Source organism: Pieris brassicae, assembly GCF_905147105.1.
Source record: "Pieris brassicae chromosome W unlocalized genomic scaffold, ilPieBrab1.1 SUPER_W_unloc_1, whole genome shotgun sequence".
NCBI lineage: Eukaryota > Metazoa > Arthropoda > Insecta > Lepidoptera > Pieridae > Pieris > Pieris brassicae.
In genome coordinates, this window is record NW_025575866.1 from 363765 (window position 1) to 376354 (window position 12590).

Here is a 12590-nt window from a genome sequence, read left to right on the forward strand (position 1 = left end):
CGAAATCGCGACCGGCACACAAGAAGACGGGCAAGAATGTCGTCTTAAGTTATTTACAATGCTTATATTGGTTACAATTAAATTAAATAGCTGGAGCAAATTTTTTTTAAGCTTCCTTATCATTTAGGTAATTCGATATAATTTATTATAGAAGCGTACAGTTTGAGCTATGAATGATTAATTAACTCCATGAAGCCTAGTTGTGGGAACAGCGAGTTTGATTTTGTTTCTAGTGTTATAAATATGATTTGTGCATAGACTACGGAAGACAAATAAAAATAATAATTTATACATGTAATATCGGATATTTTTGACTAGGGAATAAGTATAATTAGAGCTATGGCGCCTGAGAAGTAATACATTATATTTATGTGTGCAATCAGTTTGTGTAAAGTTTACGTTTGAAATGAAATTTCAATCTGTGTTGTCATTTCCTTAAATAGTTCACTTTGAAACCACATTGTAAATTACGAGCTCTTTAATAACGCCACCACATCTTAGAATAGGTTACAGAAAGAATTATATTTTTAATCTGCAACCGGTCTGTTCAGGCTTTTTTGAAAATATGGCCACTGTTACACGTTGCATCATTAGCAAAGACATAAACTTTGTTCTACGCGTATTTTAAATAATAACATTCCAGTGTCGCTACAACCCAAACAACAAATGGGTCCATTTTTTTCATCATTTAGACTCCTAGTGTTTTGTGTTTGAGACACGACGGTTTCCTCGCGATGTTTGACTTCACCGTTCTAGCAAGCCCACATTGGTGCACAGCCGTAACTTGAACGCACAACCAGGTCCTCATGGATGAGGGTTACACGTTTTTAAACTAAATTGAAATAAATAAATGTTAAGATCAAACGTTCAACTCACCAAATTACTTGTGTCCGTGGGCAAAGCGTTCTTATACCTCAGCCAGTCTTCATCCACCTTATCATGTGGCAATCGATACTCGGTGGGCAAATAACTTAACTCCAACGGCTCTAGACTCAAACTCGGTGTATTTGCGTCAATGTTGTATGGATGCACATGATATTGCATAGGCCGAACTACATATTGTAATGGTTGCGCAGTCTCTTTCACGGCGATGTTCTTCGTTTCTATTGGTATTATGTCTGGGTCTGGGTCTGTGTCTGAATGTTTCTCGTCTTTCGCCTCTGATTTGTCTTCGAGGAGATCTTTGGTTGACTCAAAACGGCCTTTCGCTTTTTCTGGTTTTTCTCCTAAGAAAAATAACATTAACATTTCTATAAATTTACAAATTAATTTAAATTTAGAATTGGCAGTTCTCAAATTAAGGACATAGAACAAACGAGAAGCACTGGCAATAAAAACTGCGCTCTTTTAAACTATTTAAAATCGCCAAGGATTTTTACAAAATGTTTATAACTTTCTACCATTACAATATTTACAAACAGCCTTTTAATCCAAAGTAGCTGAGTTTAGGAATATCTGTCTATTTAAGCGTTTTAAAAGCACTATTTGCCAATTAAATATACACAGTCTATATTTTCAAATTAACGCAAAAAACACATTAAGTTAATAGCTTAGTTATTGTGTTTCGATTTATGTAAATTCTCTGTACATAAAAATCTAATCGGTAATTAAGAAAGCAGGTCACAATCCATACATGCTCTAGAAAATGGAATATTTCCAGGAAACGCATCCTATGGCACTCCATTACCATTACTCCGAATCAAGTGAACTACAAACCGGTAAAAGATATTTTAAACTTTCAAGCTTCCACTGATAGTAATACATATCGTGTCATGAAAAATTTGAGGACTAACGAATGAAAAAATGCTAGCTGATGTTAAGTCTTGTCCTCGGGACTCGTAAGAGTATATTTTAACCGCTTCGATAGATTAGTCAGACATTGGTTAAAAAGAAACGTTTTGACGTATGACACTGGTGAGTTAACGTAAAAGTTTAAAAATCGAAGAATCGTGTCGCTTGACAGTGATTGGCCGACGTTTAAATTTCAAAATGTATTCTATTTTTCAAAACGTTAAAGCAGCATTTTGATACGCACCCAAATCAATTCACTTCAGTAATAAATAATAAGCTTTGCCGTACAAACGAATAAAACTTGTGGAACTTACCACTTCTCGACTGACAATGCCGGTAGTACAATGCAAACGTTGCTAATGTACCGACGCAAATAAGTACACTCACAACGCAGATCACCGACACAAGCACGGCCGACAGTTGTACATTGACTGACGAAATACCTGTAAATATATTATATTATACACTGCACTTGAATGGGAATAGTGATATGAGATACTCTTTTGCAAATAACCGGGCAATAACCTTTTTTAATTTACGTTCTATTGTAGATTTCAGTTCATTAAATGAAATTTAATTGTCTATATGATTTTGTGTCATATCACCAATTAAATTAAATAAAAATATATTATATAATATATCAAGGTAACCGTGAATGGTGTAAGGAACGAGTTGAAAGTACCCGAGGCGAAGCGAGAGAGGTACGTCTGGACCGTAGCAAGTGGAGAACCATGGCGTGATGATATGAATAAATATTATAAAACAGTGCTAATAAGTTACATTAATGCCAGATTATCTAACGAATTATTTAGAGAGGGCCTTCGACCAGGTATTCAACTAATTTAATTTTCATACCAATAAATAACAAGACGAAACAGATAAATGTAAGTCAAACTCAAAAAAAAACCTTGTATATTATTTGTGGATGAAATCGACGAGAATATTATAATTCAGCATTGCTAGCTTGTTGTTTTATTGAGAGAAAGGTTTGAGAATACAAAGAACAAACAATACGTTTAATTGGATAGTGAACGAGACAGAACAGTGACAGTGAGAATCTTAAGTAGCGCCTGGCGTGGGCGCGTTTTATACGATCACATCATTACGCGCAATTGTAATGTGTAGTTATATCAGTAAATTGATAGAAAATTAATGGACATTTCCATGGCTCGTGTTCAATTTTCATAAACTAGTTTAGCTAAATTAATTTGACATTCGAACAACGTCCTGTCCTGATAAACACTAACATAAACTACTCAAATTAATTATTACTAACCCGTATTCCTATGTGGATGTTCCAGTAAACCAACAGTGACCGTATGTGGTTCGCTGTGTCCCACTCTGTTATACGCGTAAACTGACACGCGAACAGATTGCGCCCCAGACACGTTGCAGACCCTCCATTGTGCTGCCACGCCTGTCCTGTTCGTTATCAGCGCACCGTTTTCAACGATGAATACCTGCTTGCAATTATTAGACTATATATATTAGACAATATTAAAACGCCGACAAAGTGAGACATTGCCTGCACCTCATTCGCGAAACTTCTATAAAATATGTTTCAGGATAGATTAACATGTGTGAGATACAGAAGGCTCACTTGTATTTTTTTTAATGTAGGAGCTATCTTGTGTAGATCTATCGGTGAAAATTGCGAAAGGGAAAAGCGACTTCTAAACCTGAATAGAACCAATCTCAAAACAATGATAGGGACAACAATCACGGGCCATAAACATCTTTTTGTCCTAGGCGCGACAGACAGCCCCTTGTGCAGAGGCTGTTTCAGCGCAGAGGAATCAGTCACCCACGTAGTCCTGGTATGCGAGGCTGTGGCTAATCAACGCACAAAAATCCACGAAGCCTGTGAAGTACCCGGGAGACTTCTGTGCTTCTGGAAGGATTTAGGCTGGCTAATTTAGCCATTTAAATTACGCACAACGGACCAACTATGCATGTAAGTGCGGAAATTTAGTCCACCCTACCTACCTACCTACCTACCTACCTACCACATACCTACGGTGTAAAATATTCTATCGCGTATCGCATTCTCTGTATTAATTATACTATATTATAATATATTATATATTATTAGACCAGTGTTGGCCTGGTGGCTTCAGCGTGACCTCATGACTTCAGTCACCAATAGACTTTCTATTTGCGCATTTAATAGCGGTGAAGGAAAACATCGTGAGGAAACCCCAAGCGGGTTTCTTAGACCCAAAGCATGTATGGGACACAGGGGGCTGATTACCTACTTGCCTAATAGATTGACAAATTATCATGAAATAGATGCAGAATTATGAGGCCCAGACTTAAACTGTTGTAGCCACTGATTTATTTATGTTTATATAATATTATACATAGTATGTAAAGCCGGACTTAGGGGGAATAGGACTGCTTAGATCAATGGCTTGATTTTTCCTTATAAATACTATAAGAAAAAAAACTAAGTACGTCTTTCGTGATGTAAAAATAAGACATAAATGTCTAACAAATTAACCATTAAATAAATAACAATTTAGGATACGATATTTTAAAGTTATAGCCATAATGTCTAATTTTTGTAACCTGTCTCAGCGGGGGCGCTTAATAAATTTATGAGTCAACTCACCGCTGACTACTGGTAAGGTTGACGATATGGTTAAATATAAATATACGGTAAAAGCCAGTTTCGAGGTTTTTTTCGTAATAATATAATTTTTATATTCACTAGTTAAATATAATTAATTATAATATAATAAAATTTATCAGTTTTCAAGTGAGACAGTATACGGTGTAATTTCAAACAATTTTTTTTTTAAATATATTGTTACGAGCTAGGGGATCGGATAGAAAATGCCGTGGGCTTGGTGGTGGTCCAAAGGTTTATTTCTTGATAAATCAATGAGGAATTTATGGGCACTTATTAATTGCAGAGATGCACTTATAACACAAAAACACAGTCACTTATGCACACTTCACTCAGTACTTTATCACTTGTAATCACTTTATTCGCACTTTATCGCTTCGGTGTTTCTCTCTTGTTATCGCATTCAAAACTAAAGTCTAGTAACTAGTCGCGTTTCGGCTCGCTTATATATCCCTGGGAATAATTCTAAACAATATTCCAGAACTTTCTAGGCGGGCTTGCTACTGAATAGCGATTGCGCAATTCTAGAACGTCCGCACTCTTTGTCTCTTTCCCACGTTGCTCCGTCCTTGTCGTACGGCGTTCTAGAGTGCTCAATGTAGTTTCGAGAAAGTTCCGATCTTCTCTCTCTCTCTCTCTCGTATCATTTCGTCCTTGTCTCACACCTAGAAAGTTTGGTCTAGAATATTCCTTCATCAAAGGGGTATACCTAGGCCTGAAAACGCCTAAAAACGGGTCTCCTGAAAACTGCACCACTCTACTACACATGTTCTGAAACCGACTGAAAAAAGGTTTCAGCTTCCTGAAAACTAGGGTAACATTATGGAAATTACAATTTTCTAATATGTGATTGACCCTCTCCTGAAACGGTCAGAAATCATATTACAGTCTGCTGAAAAGTTCTCTAACTAGTGGAAAAATCTAGAAACATGGCAGTCGACCCGTCTTCGTAACAATATTTATCTCTTTTGAATGTTTCATTTATCATTTTTACTCTAATTTCAACCATTGTATTCTCCTTCACGTTATTAATCACCACACTACGAAAATCAACTTTTGTTAGAGACACCCTTTTTAAGGAATAGTAGGGAATTAAGTAACTATAGGGAGATAGATAGTTACGCTCACTTTGTTACAATTTTAGCCTTGCCAAGCCTTGTTGTATTTACATAAAAATATAAATGATTTTAAAACAAATCGTGACTTTCACCAGTATAATACGCGAAATAGAACTAATTTGAGCGTACGACCACGACCAACCAGGCTCCAGAAGATAAACCACTCCTCATGTGGAAAATGTATTCGTTTTTACAACCAAGGGAAATTAGAGAATTATCACTCAATTCAAAGCCCTCGTTAAACATTAATAAATAAAGCTTCTTATCCTTGGGATTGATTTGCTCTAGTTAAAATAATTTGTATGACTCAATACTTGGCGATTTAAAAGAGTGGCGGAAAGTTTCTTGCGAGTTCTTCTTATCCGCTCTACGCCCTTGACTTGCGAACTGGTAGTAAATGTAAATTTACAATAAATTTAAATTATTTTTGACGTTCATAAGTGTACATACTTCTACTATATATCGTACTACTTCACCTATATGAATAAAGATATTTTGACTTTGTGTTTGAGTTAACAGAGTACATTTCGATTAATTTAGTATTTATGAATAGAGGGTTGCTACAGAAACAATGACACCGTACTAAAGGAATGACAAAAGAGGCATTAATAATTAAATATTTGACATTGAGATACCAAGAACAACAAAAAAACATGATAAATATAGTTTTTTTTAAATATATATCACGATTCACCCTACTAAATTTCATAATATTATATGATATATTGATTAACTCAAAAATATGTTTTATTCTTATGAATGTATAATTCATCTTAAATAGATAACCAAGATGAAATTGAGTCAAATAAAAAAGTATGCTACCTTAATGAATAAAATTAAACTTAAATCTAGTAATGTTCAAGACAAGATTGTGACTTGAAATATGAATTAGAATATAAGAGAATAAGTAAGAGATGAAAAACAATCGTACCTGTAACATGAACTCTTGCGCAAGTCCGCCATCATATCCCGGGTTACACTCGATCAAGAAGCACTCGTGTGTAACATTGCTAATGTCACAACTCTGCACTGCCGATGGTCTGTCTAGAAGGAAAATTGCTTTTTATTTATTTCCTCCTATCCTTACTTTATATACTTAAATTTATACCTTCAACACACAAGTTCATACATAGAATATAGTATAAACTTCTTTTTAACGTTAGTTATTAAATGTTCTTTTTTTAAAATTCAATATATCAAAAATAAACTACACTGACCGGCAGGTAAAATGTGAAACATACAGGGCTCAGTCTGACGTCCCACCGAGTTAGTTCCGGCGCATTGGACCGATCCATACTCAGATGAACCGTTCACCCTATAGTCATATGCATCTGTGGACACTAAAAAATTTTAAAACGAAACCTGTGAAAAATGAATTTGGAACACCAGTGGAGTGCGCTACACAACCGAGCGAGCGTTAATACACAGAAACATTGGGACACTATGAAACTGATACTGACTCTTTTTTGGTAATAATGGCGGATAAAATGATTATGAAAGTTGGCGTGTTTTGGAAGAATTCACAGGTTCGTTTAATCAAATTGTTTTGCCGTTTTAATTAACGTTTATTGAAATAGTTTCAATTTTATAGAAATAACTTCGACTAAAAACTTTTAACAGATTAAATGGGATTTTGGTGTAAGCAATGGATTCACAATATTCAATTCATACGTGGATTTAGGACAAAGGCGTATTAATTTTTAAAAATTGTTTGAAAGTTCAATTTAAAAATTGAAACAATAAACATTATGTTTGTACGTAAACTTAATTTTCAGAATAATCGAAAATTCTGACGCAAATCAAAACAAATAAAATTTAAACCATTTTGTTGATTAACCAAAAACAATGAATTTGCACATTATAATGCACTGTACGAAATTTGAGCGCCTTTAATTTACAATGATAATGATAATAATAAATAAAAGTTTAAAAAAAAAACTTTTTTTTGACAATTGAACCATGACAAAAATAAAATTTAACTTGATTAAATTAAAAAAAAAAACACTTACTTCCATTGCTACTTGTCAGCTCCCGCTCAGTGTATGTTGAACTGTTAAACCACCACCTAAACGATGATGGCTGGAATTGGAACAGTTCTATTACATCGTATTACGGCATAAATAAAATAAGTAAAATCCACACCAATATCTATTAGGAGCATGAGGTACACACACCTATAATTCTCATATCCCGACCTTAGGGAATAGTCAAACATCGCTAACTTCCAATCTTAGGATATCGAATTAATTTCACCCGGGATTTGAACCCAAGGAAGAGGCAAATTATTCTTCGGCACTTTCAAGTAGAAAGATGCGATCAGAGAGAGGCTCGTCATTCAAGGCGACATGCTAACAAAAGATATAAACGTTTAATATGACAAGTTAAACAAAGACTTAAGGTCGGAAATAAAGTCAGATTTATGGTCGTCTCACCATAGGATTAGCGTCGACGTCACATTTGATGGCCATAGTCTCTCCTCGGGCGGCCCGCAGCGCCACACCGTCCTTTTTCGTGCACACGGGACTGTCTACAAATAATATTAAAATTAACGCTACATATAGATTGAGTAAAACAGCAAAAGTTCAAGAAACACTTGAGCGATCTGTGTGTACTGATGTTTTTTTTTTCAGTTATGTAACAGTAGGCAGGAGGCTCATCCGATGATAAGTGACAACGCCCATGGACACTCACATTGCCAGAAGACTCGCAACGTTGCCGGCCTTTGAATTGGTACGCTCTCTTCTTGAAAGACCGTAAGTCGAATTGGTTCGGAAATACTTCAGTGGGTTCCAAATAGAGGTGGTACGCGGCAAATCTGCCTTAAGAGTTGTTGAACGACGGACGTCGAGGTTATACGGATGGTATTTGGTATTCTGCCTTCTACCGTTGATGAAACTCGGCTGAAGGGTTAACCGAACAACTCCTCTGAACACTCTTCATGGTAAATGTACGTTCAATTTAGTTATATTTCTAAATAAATACTTTCGCTGATAATCAAAGTCAACATTTTCCTAATAGAACCTCGGAGTGTGCTAACTACGGTCTAGGCTTATATATAAAATACCAGTCGTAATTATAACGAGTTGTTGTTTCTCCTTAAAAGTAATGTTTTATGCTTTCTTTAGTTTTTACTTCGGCTAAGAAAGAGAGAGAATTTATTAGCCATTTTGGTCTAAGTCTACTTGATGTTAATTTAAATAAGTAATTAGATACCCATATTCATATCTAGAAACTAAATTATTCAGGAATCTACGATAGTATTATGAGGAGCTTTTCTAAATTAATATTCGTAAACCGTCTTGAAAGCTTTTGAACAAACTTTGTGCTTTCTAGAGTACATTTGCCACAAGCGACTAAATGCAAGTTAGGAAATTACTCATTTAATAGACTTTTCATAAACTTTTGATATTACCTATGCGCATTATAATTGTTAAAGCATTTTTATTTCTTTGTTAGTATAATTTCATTTCGTTTTGTCTCGTCAAAACATAGTTGTCTCATATTTTATTTACATAAAAAATGCGCTAGTTTGCAAATCATACAGAAAACTTGTTGCGATGACATAATATTATTTATAATTTTAGTTACAAGTCAACATAACTGGATAACACCATATATACGACGAAGATTATGTACTATTTATGTAATGTAATAATAATCAGCAATGTTTGGGGGTGTATAAGTGTGATCCATTCGATTGGCTGGTTAAGTCGAAAAATATACCATTTCCTTCCGCTGAACCCCTAAATACGCGGTATGTCGAATTATTTAGACTTTGTAACTCGAACAAAATGTTATTTCCTTACGAAATATTAATACTCTATAACTCGTACTTCAAAAAGGAGACTCAGGTTCAGGGCTTCTAATAATGTCTTCTGTGTTCATAAAAAAAAATATATACTACAGAACTTACGTTGAATTATTATTCAACAATTCACATGAAATTTTATTATTAGAAATCGTGCCTCTGTAAGTGGAAATTTCAGCATTTAAATCATATGTATCTCGCGTTCCTAAGTTCTTGTTAAATAGAAAATTCATTAGCTCGATTTTTTTGCCATTCCTTGGACATTCGAGTTATTCGAGATTCCACTAATATAAATTTAAAATACATGCAAGTATATTATTTTGATCATAGACTTTTTAAATAATTTAACAAATTTTAATTATATTTTGTTAGTTACTATGTTGTCTTGGCTGATTGTATACCACTTTTTTACAAATATAGGATGTATCATTTAACGTACGTAAACCTATTTTACATTAAAATATTATATGTACGATACGAAAATATTGTTTGTTTTAAAGGGTCTGGCATGTATTTCAAAAAATATTTACACAACAGACACAGAACTGTGTCAACATCTAGGTAACACAATTTTAAACAATAGAAAAGTTTGAATGCCTACAACGGCTACGACCAGTGACTCTAAACCAATGTGACTTATCTTTGTTAGGCGGCTAAATTATGACAAATAACCAATAGATAAAGAAAGTCGGAGAGTTCACACTCACTACTACTCTATCCAAATTGGCGAATATCTTCCAAACCAAACATATTTCTTACATGTTAATGTACTCTAATTTACATAATTATCGTTTTCAAATTCATCGATATTTAATTCAAGAAACTATCAAGATTATATCAGAAGTGGACTTACATATAATAACCGTAATTAAATCAGGTTAATTATTACCGAATTTGCCAGCACAAAAATGCGTAATATTTGAAATAGCAACACTAACAACGAAACTTGTCAATTTCTTTGGTTCACACTGTTTGTGATGATTGAATTGAATATCCAAAATTACTGAACCGATTTGATTATTTTTTACCATTAGAATTTTACATTATCTCTGATAACGTTTTGAAATTATTCTATAGCATATCTATAGTATATTTCCAAAAGTTAGCTATTAGTATGAAAACTTCGATAATGTAACCCTATTAAAAAAAAAATACTAGTTAAAATCTCTACATCGCGTACCTACGCTGCGGAAACTATTGGCAATAGAGCAAAGTGATGTATTACACTATAGAGGAATTCTATACCTATCTACAAAAAAGTTTATGATGATACCATATTTAATAAAATAATTATCCAGCGGTGCAATACCGGGGATGAACACTAGTTAATATGAATATAAACTTTCATAATTATAGTAAACTGATCTTAAACGACACATCTTTCGTTTAACATAAAATAAATGAGTAAATTCTTAATTCATCCTGCATATGTTATCTTTGCATACTAACAACGGCTTAATATATTAGTTAATGACGACTTTGAGGTTCATTTCGTTTGTTAGAAAGGTAGGTTAGGAGGTAAGGTTACTCTTGACAAAACATTTTACCATACTTAATATTCCGGTCGCGGCAAGCGGGGTGGATTAGTGATCTCATAAATTAAGTTTGATTCACGTAAGTTTTGAAATTTTTTCTTTGATCGTCAAACAGAACGTCGCGTCACGTGTCTATCATAGTTTCGTCTGCGCTCCTTTATACAGTATATATTTATGAGGTAATCAATATTTTTTGTAATAATTTCAAGCTGGGTTAAATTCGTTTTTGCTCTATGATTTTAATACAATATGATTTTAAAGATCTATTCTTATTTCCAATAATTTAAAAAGTACATTTACATTTAAAACAATTGATAAAACTTACATTTAACATCAAGATGTAATGGATCACTGATGCCCACTCCAAGCGAATTCCGTGCAACACACACATATACTCCGGCTCGCTGCCTCGAAACACCCTGTAGGACCAAGCTCTGACGAGACACGAGCACTCCGCCGCTGCCTTTTACAATCACCCCCTAGATTAAAAAATAATTACCTTATATTAAAACAGTGTTGCCACTGTCTTCTTTCCTTGTAAAGTATATAAGCCCTCTGGGCCAGTTTTGTTGATAACTTTCTGATTGCCTTTGCGAAACAAATTTTGGAATAAAGACAAATTATAACTAGAAAAATATTGAAATTTCTGCAAACGACATCCCATACTCACATTATTTGTGAAATAAACGTGGTCCTGTTCCGGCATCGCTCGCACGTCACAATCCAGGTACACGTCCGACCCCTCCATTATATTGTCAGGGTCTAAATTGGCACCCAACTTAAGTTTTGGGTACATCTGCGGACAAAAAATGATGTTTTATAAGAAATGACGAACCAAATCAGTATAGTGTGGTACCGGTGGATGTTGTTAACATCGAAGGAATGGAACTCCATACGTTACATGACTACTGACTTCATCAGGGCGTGCCAAATGACATTACATTGAAACTGAAAGTAAGAGTATAATTCTTATACTAGTTGTGTTATTGTGAGCAGTGTTTTGCCTTAGACCGACACACAAGAGGCTGACTAGATTGACAAATGATCACGGAACAGATACAGAAGGTTTGCCGAGGGCCATTGATTTATTTTATATTTGTAATGCAATATATTTTTAATAAACATAGTAGTTTCAAATGTTAATAACATTTAAGATTCTGCCTTTATCACATTAATTTGCATCATTCAAATGCAACCAAAGAGTTCTCTGTGTAAAGCCTTTGTGAACTGTCTGACAAAGACATGTGTGACACAAACGCCTAAATTCTGTACAAATACAGTGTTACAAGAGGAATTTAATTAAATCAAAATCAGGTCAACTGTTTTAAGATGAGCGCTTCTTAGTTGAGAACATAAATAATTAGACATAGTTACTTAAATTGAAAATTGTTTTATTTGTATGGGGGATGGGAGGGACAGGATGGATGTATCATTATGATACATATGTATACGCAACCTGAAGAGATCGGCTTCGTACTATATTTATTAAGTTTAATATGTTGGAAATATAGAATATGCTACTCGTGGAATATTTAGCATAGCATGAATATAGATTACATTAAAATCAACATTGCAAATTTTCTGTAACTTTAAAAAGCCCATTAAGTACCCATTTTCTTTTTCTATCACACAAACCACACAAACTATGGATTTTTTATTGATTGAGAAATATTTAGCTTATAACTATATATATAAAGTTTGTAATATAT

At 34.1% G+C, this 12590-nt stretch overlaps 1 protein-coding gene across 1 annotated transcript in view; it reads right to left on the reverse strand.

Moving 5' to 3' along the window:
- The window catches only part of LOC123719041 (protein turtle homolog A-like), a 51815-nt gene that overhangs the window by 17696 nt on the left and 21529 nt on the right, over positions 1-12590 (reverse strand). The window contains exons 11-19 of the mRNA XM_045676133.1: positions 11552-11677; positions 11207-11360; positions 7971-8065; positions 7548-7617; positions 6756-6878; positions 6470-6582; positions 3068-3251; positions 2106-2234; positions 877-1226 (exon numbers count right to left, since the gene is read on the reverse strand). Coding sequence (XP_045532089.1) covers positions 877-1226; positions 2106-2234; positions 3068-3251; positions 6470-6582; positions 6756-6878; positions 7548-7617; positions 7971-8065; positions 11207-11360; positions 11552-11677 — 1344 coding nt within the window. The remainder of the gene's footprint in view (positions 1-876; positions 1227-2105; positions 2235-3067; positions 3252-6469; positions 6583-6755; positions 6879-7547; positions 7618-7970; positions 8066-11206; positions 11361-11551; positions 11678-12590) is intronic.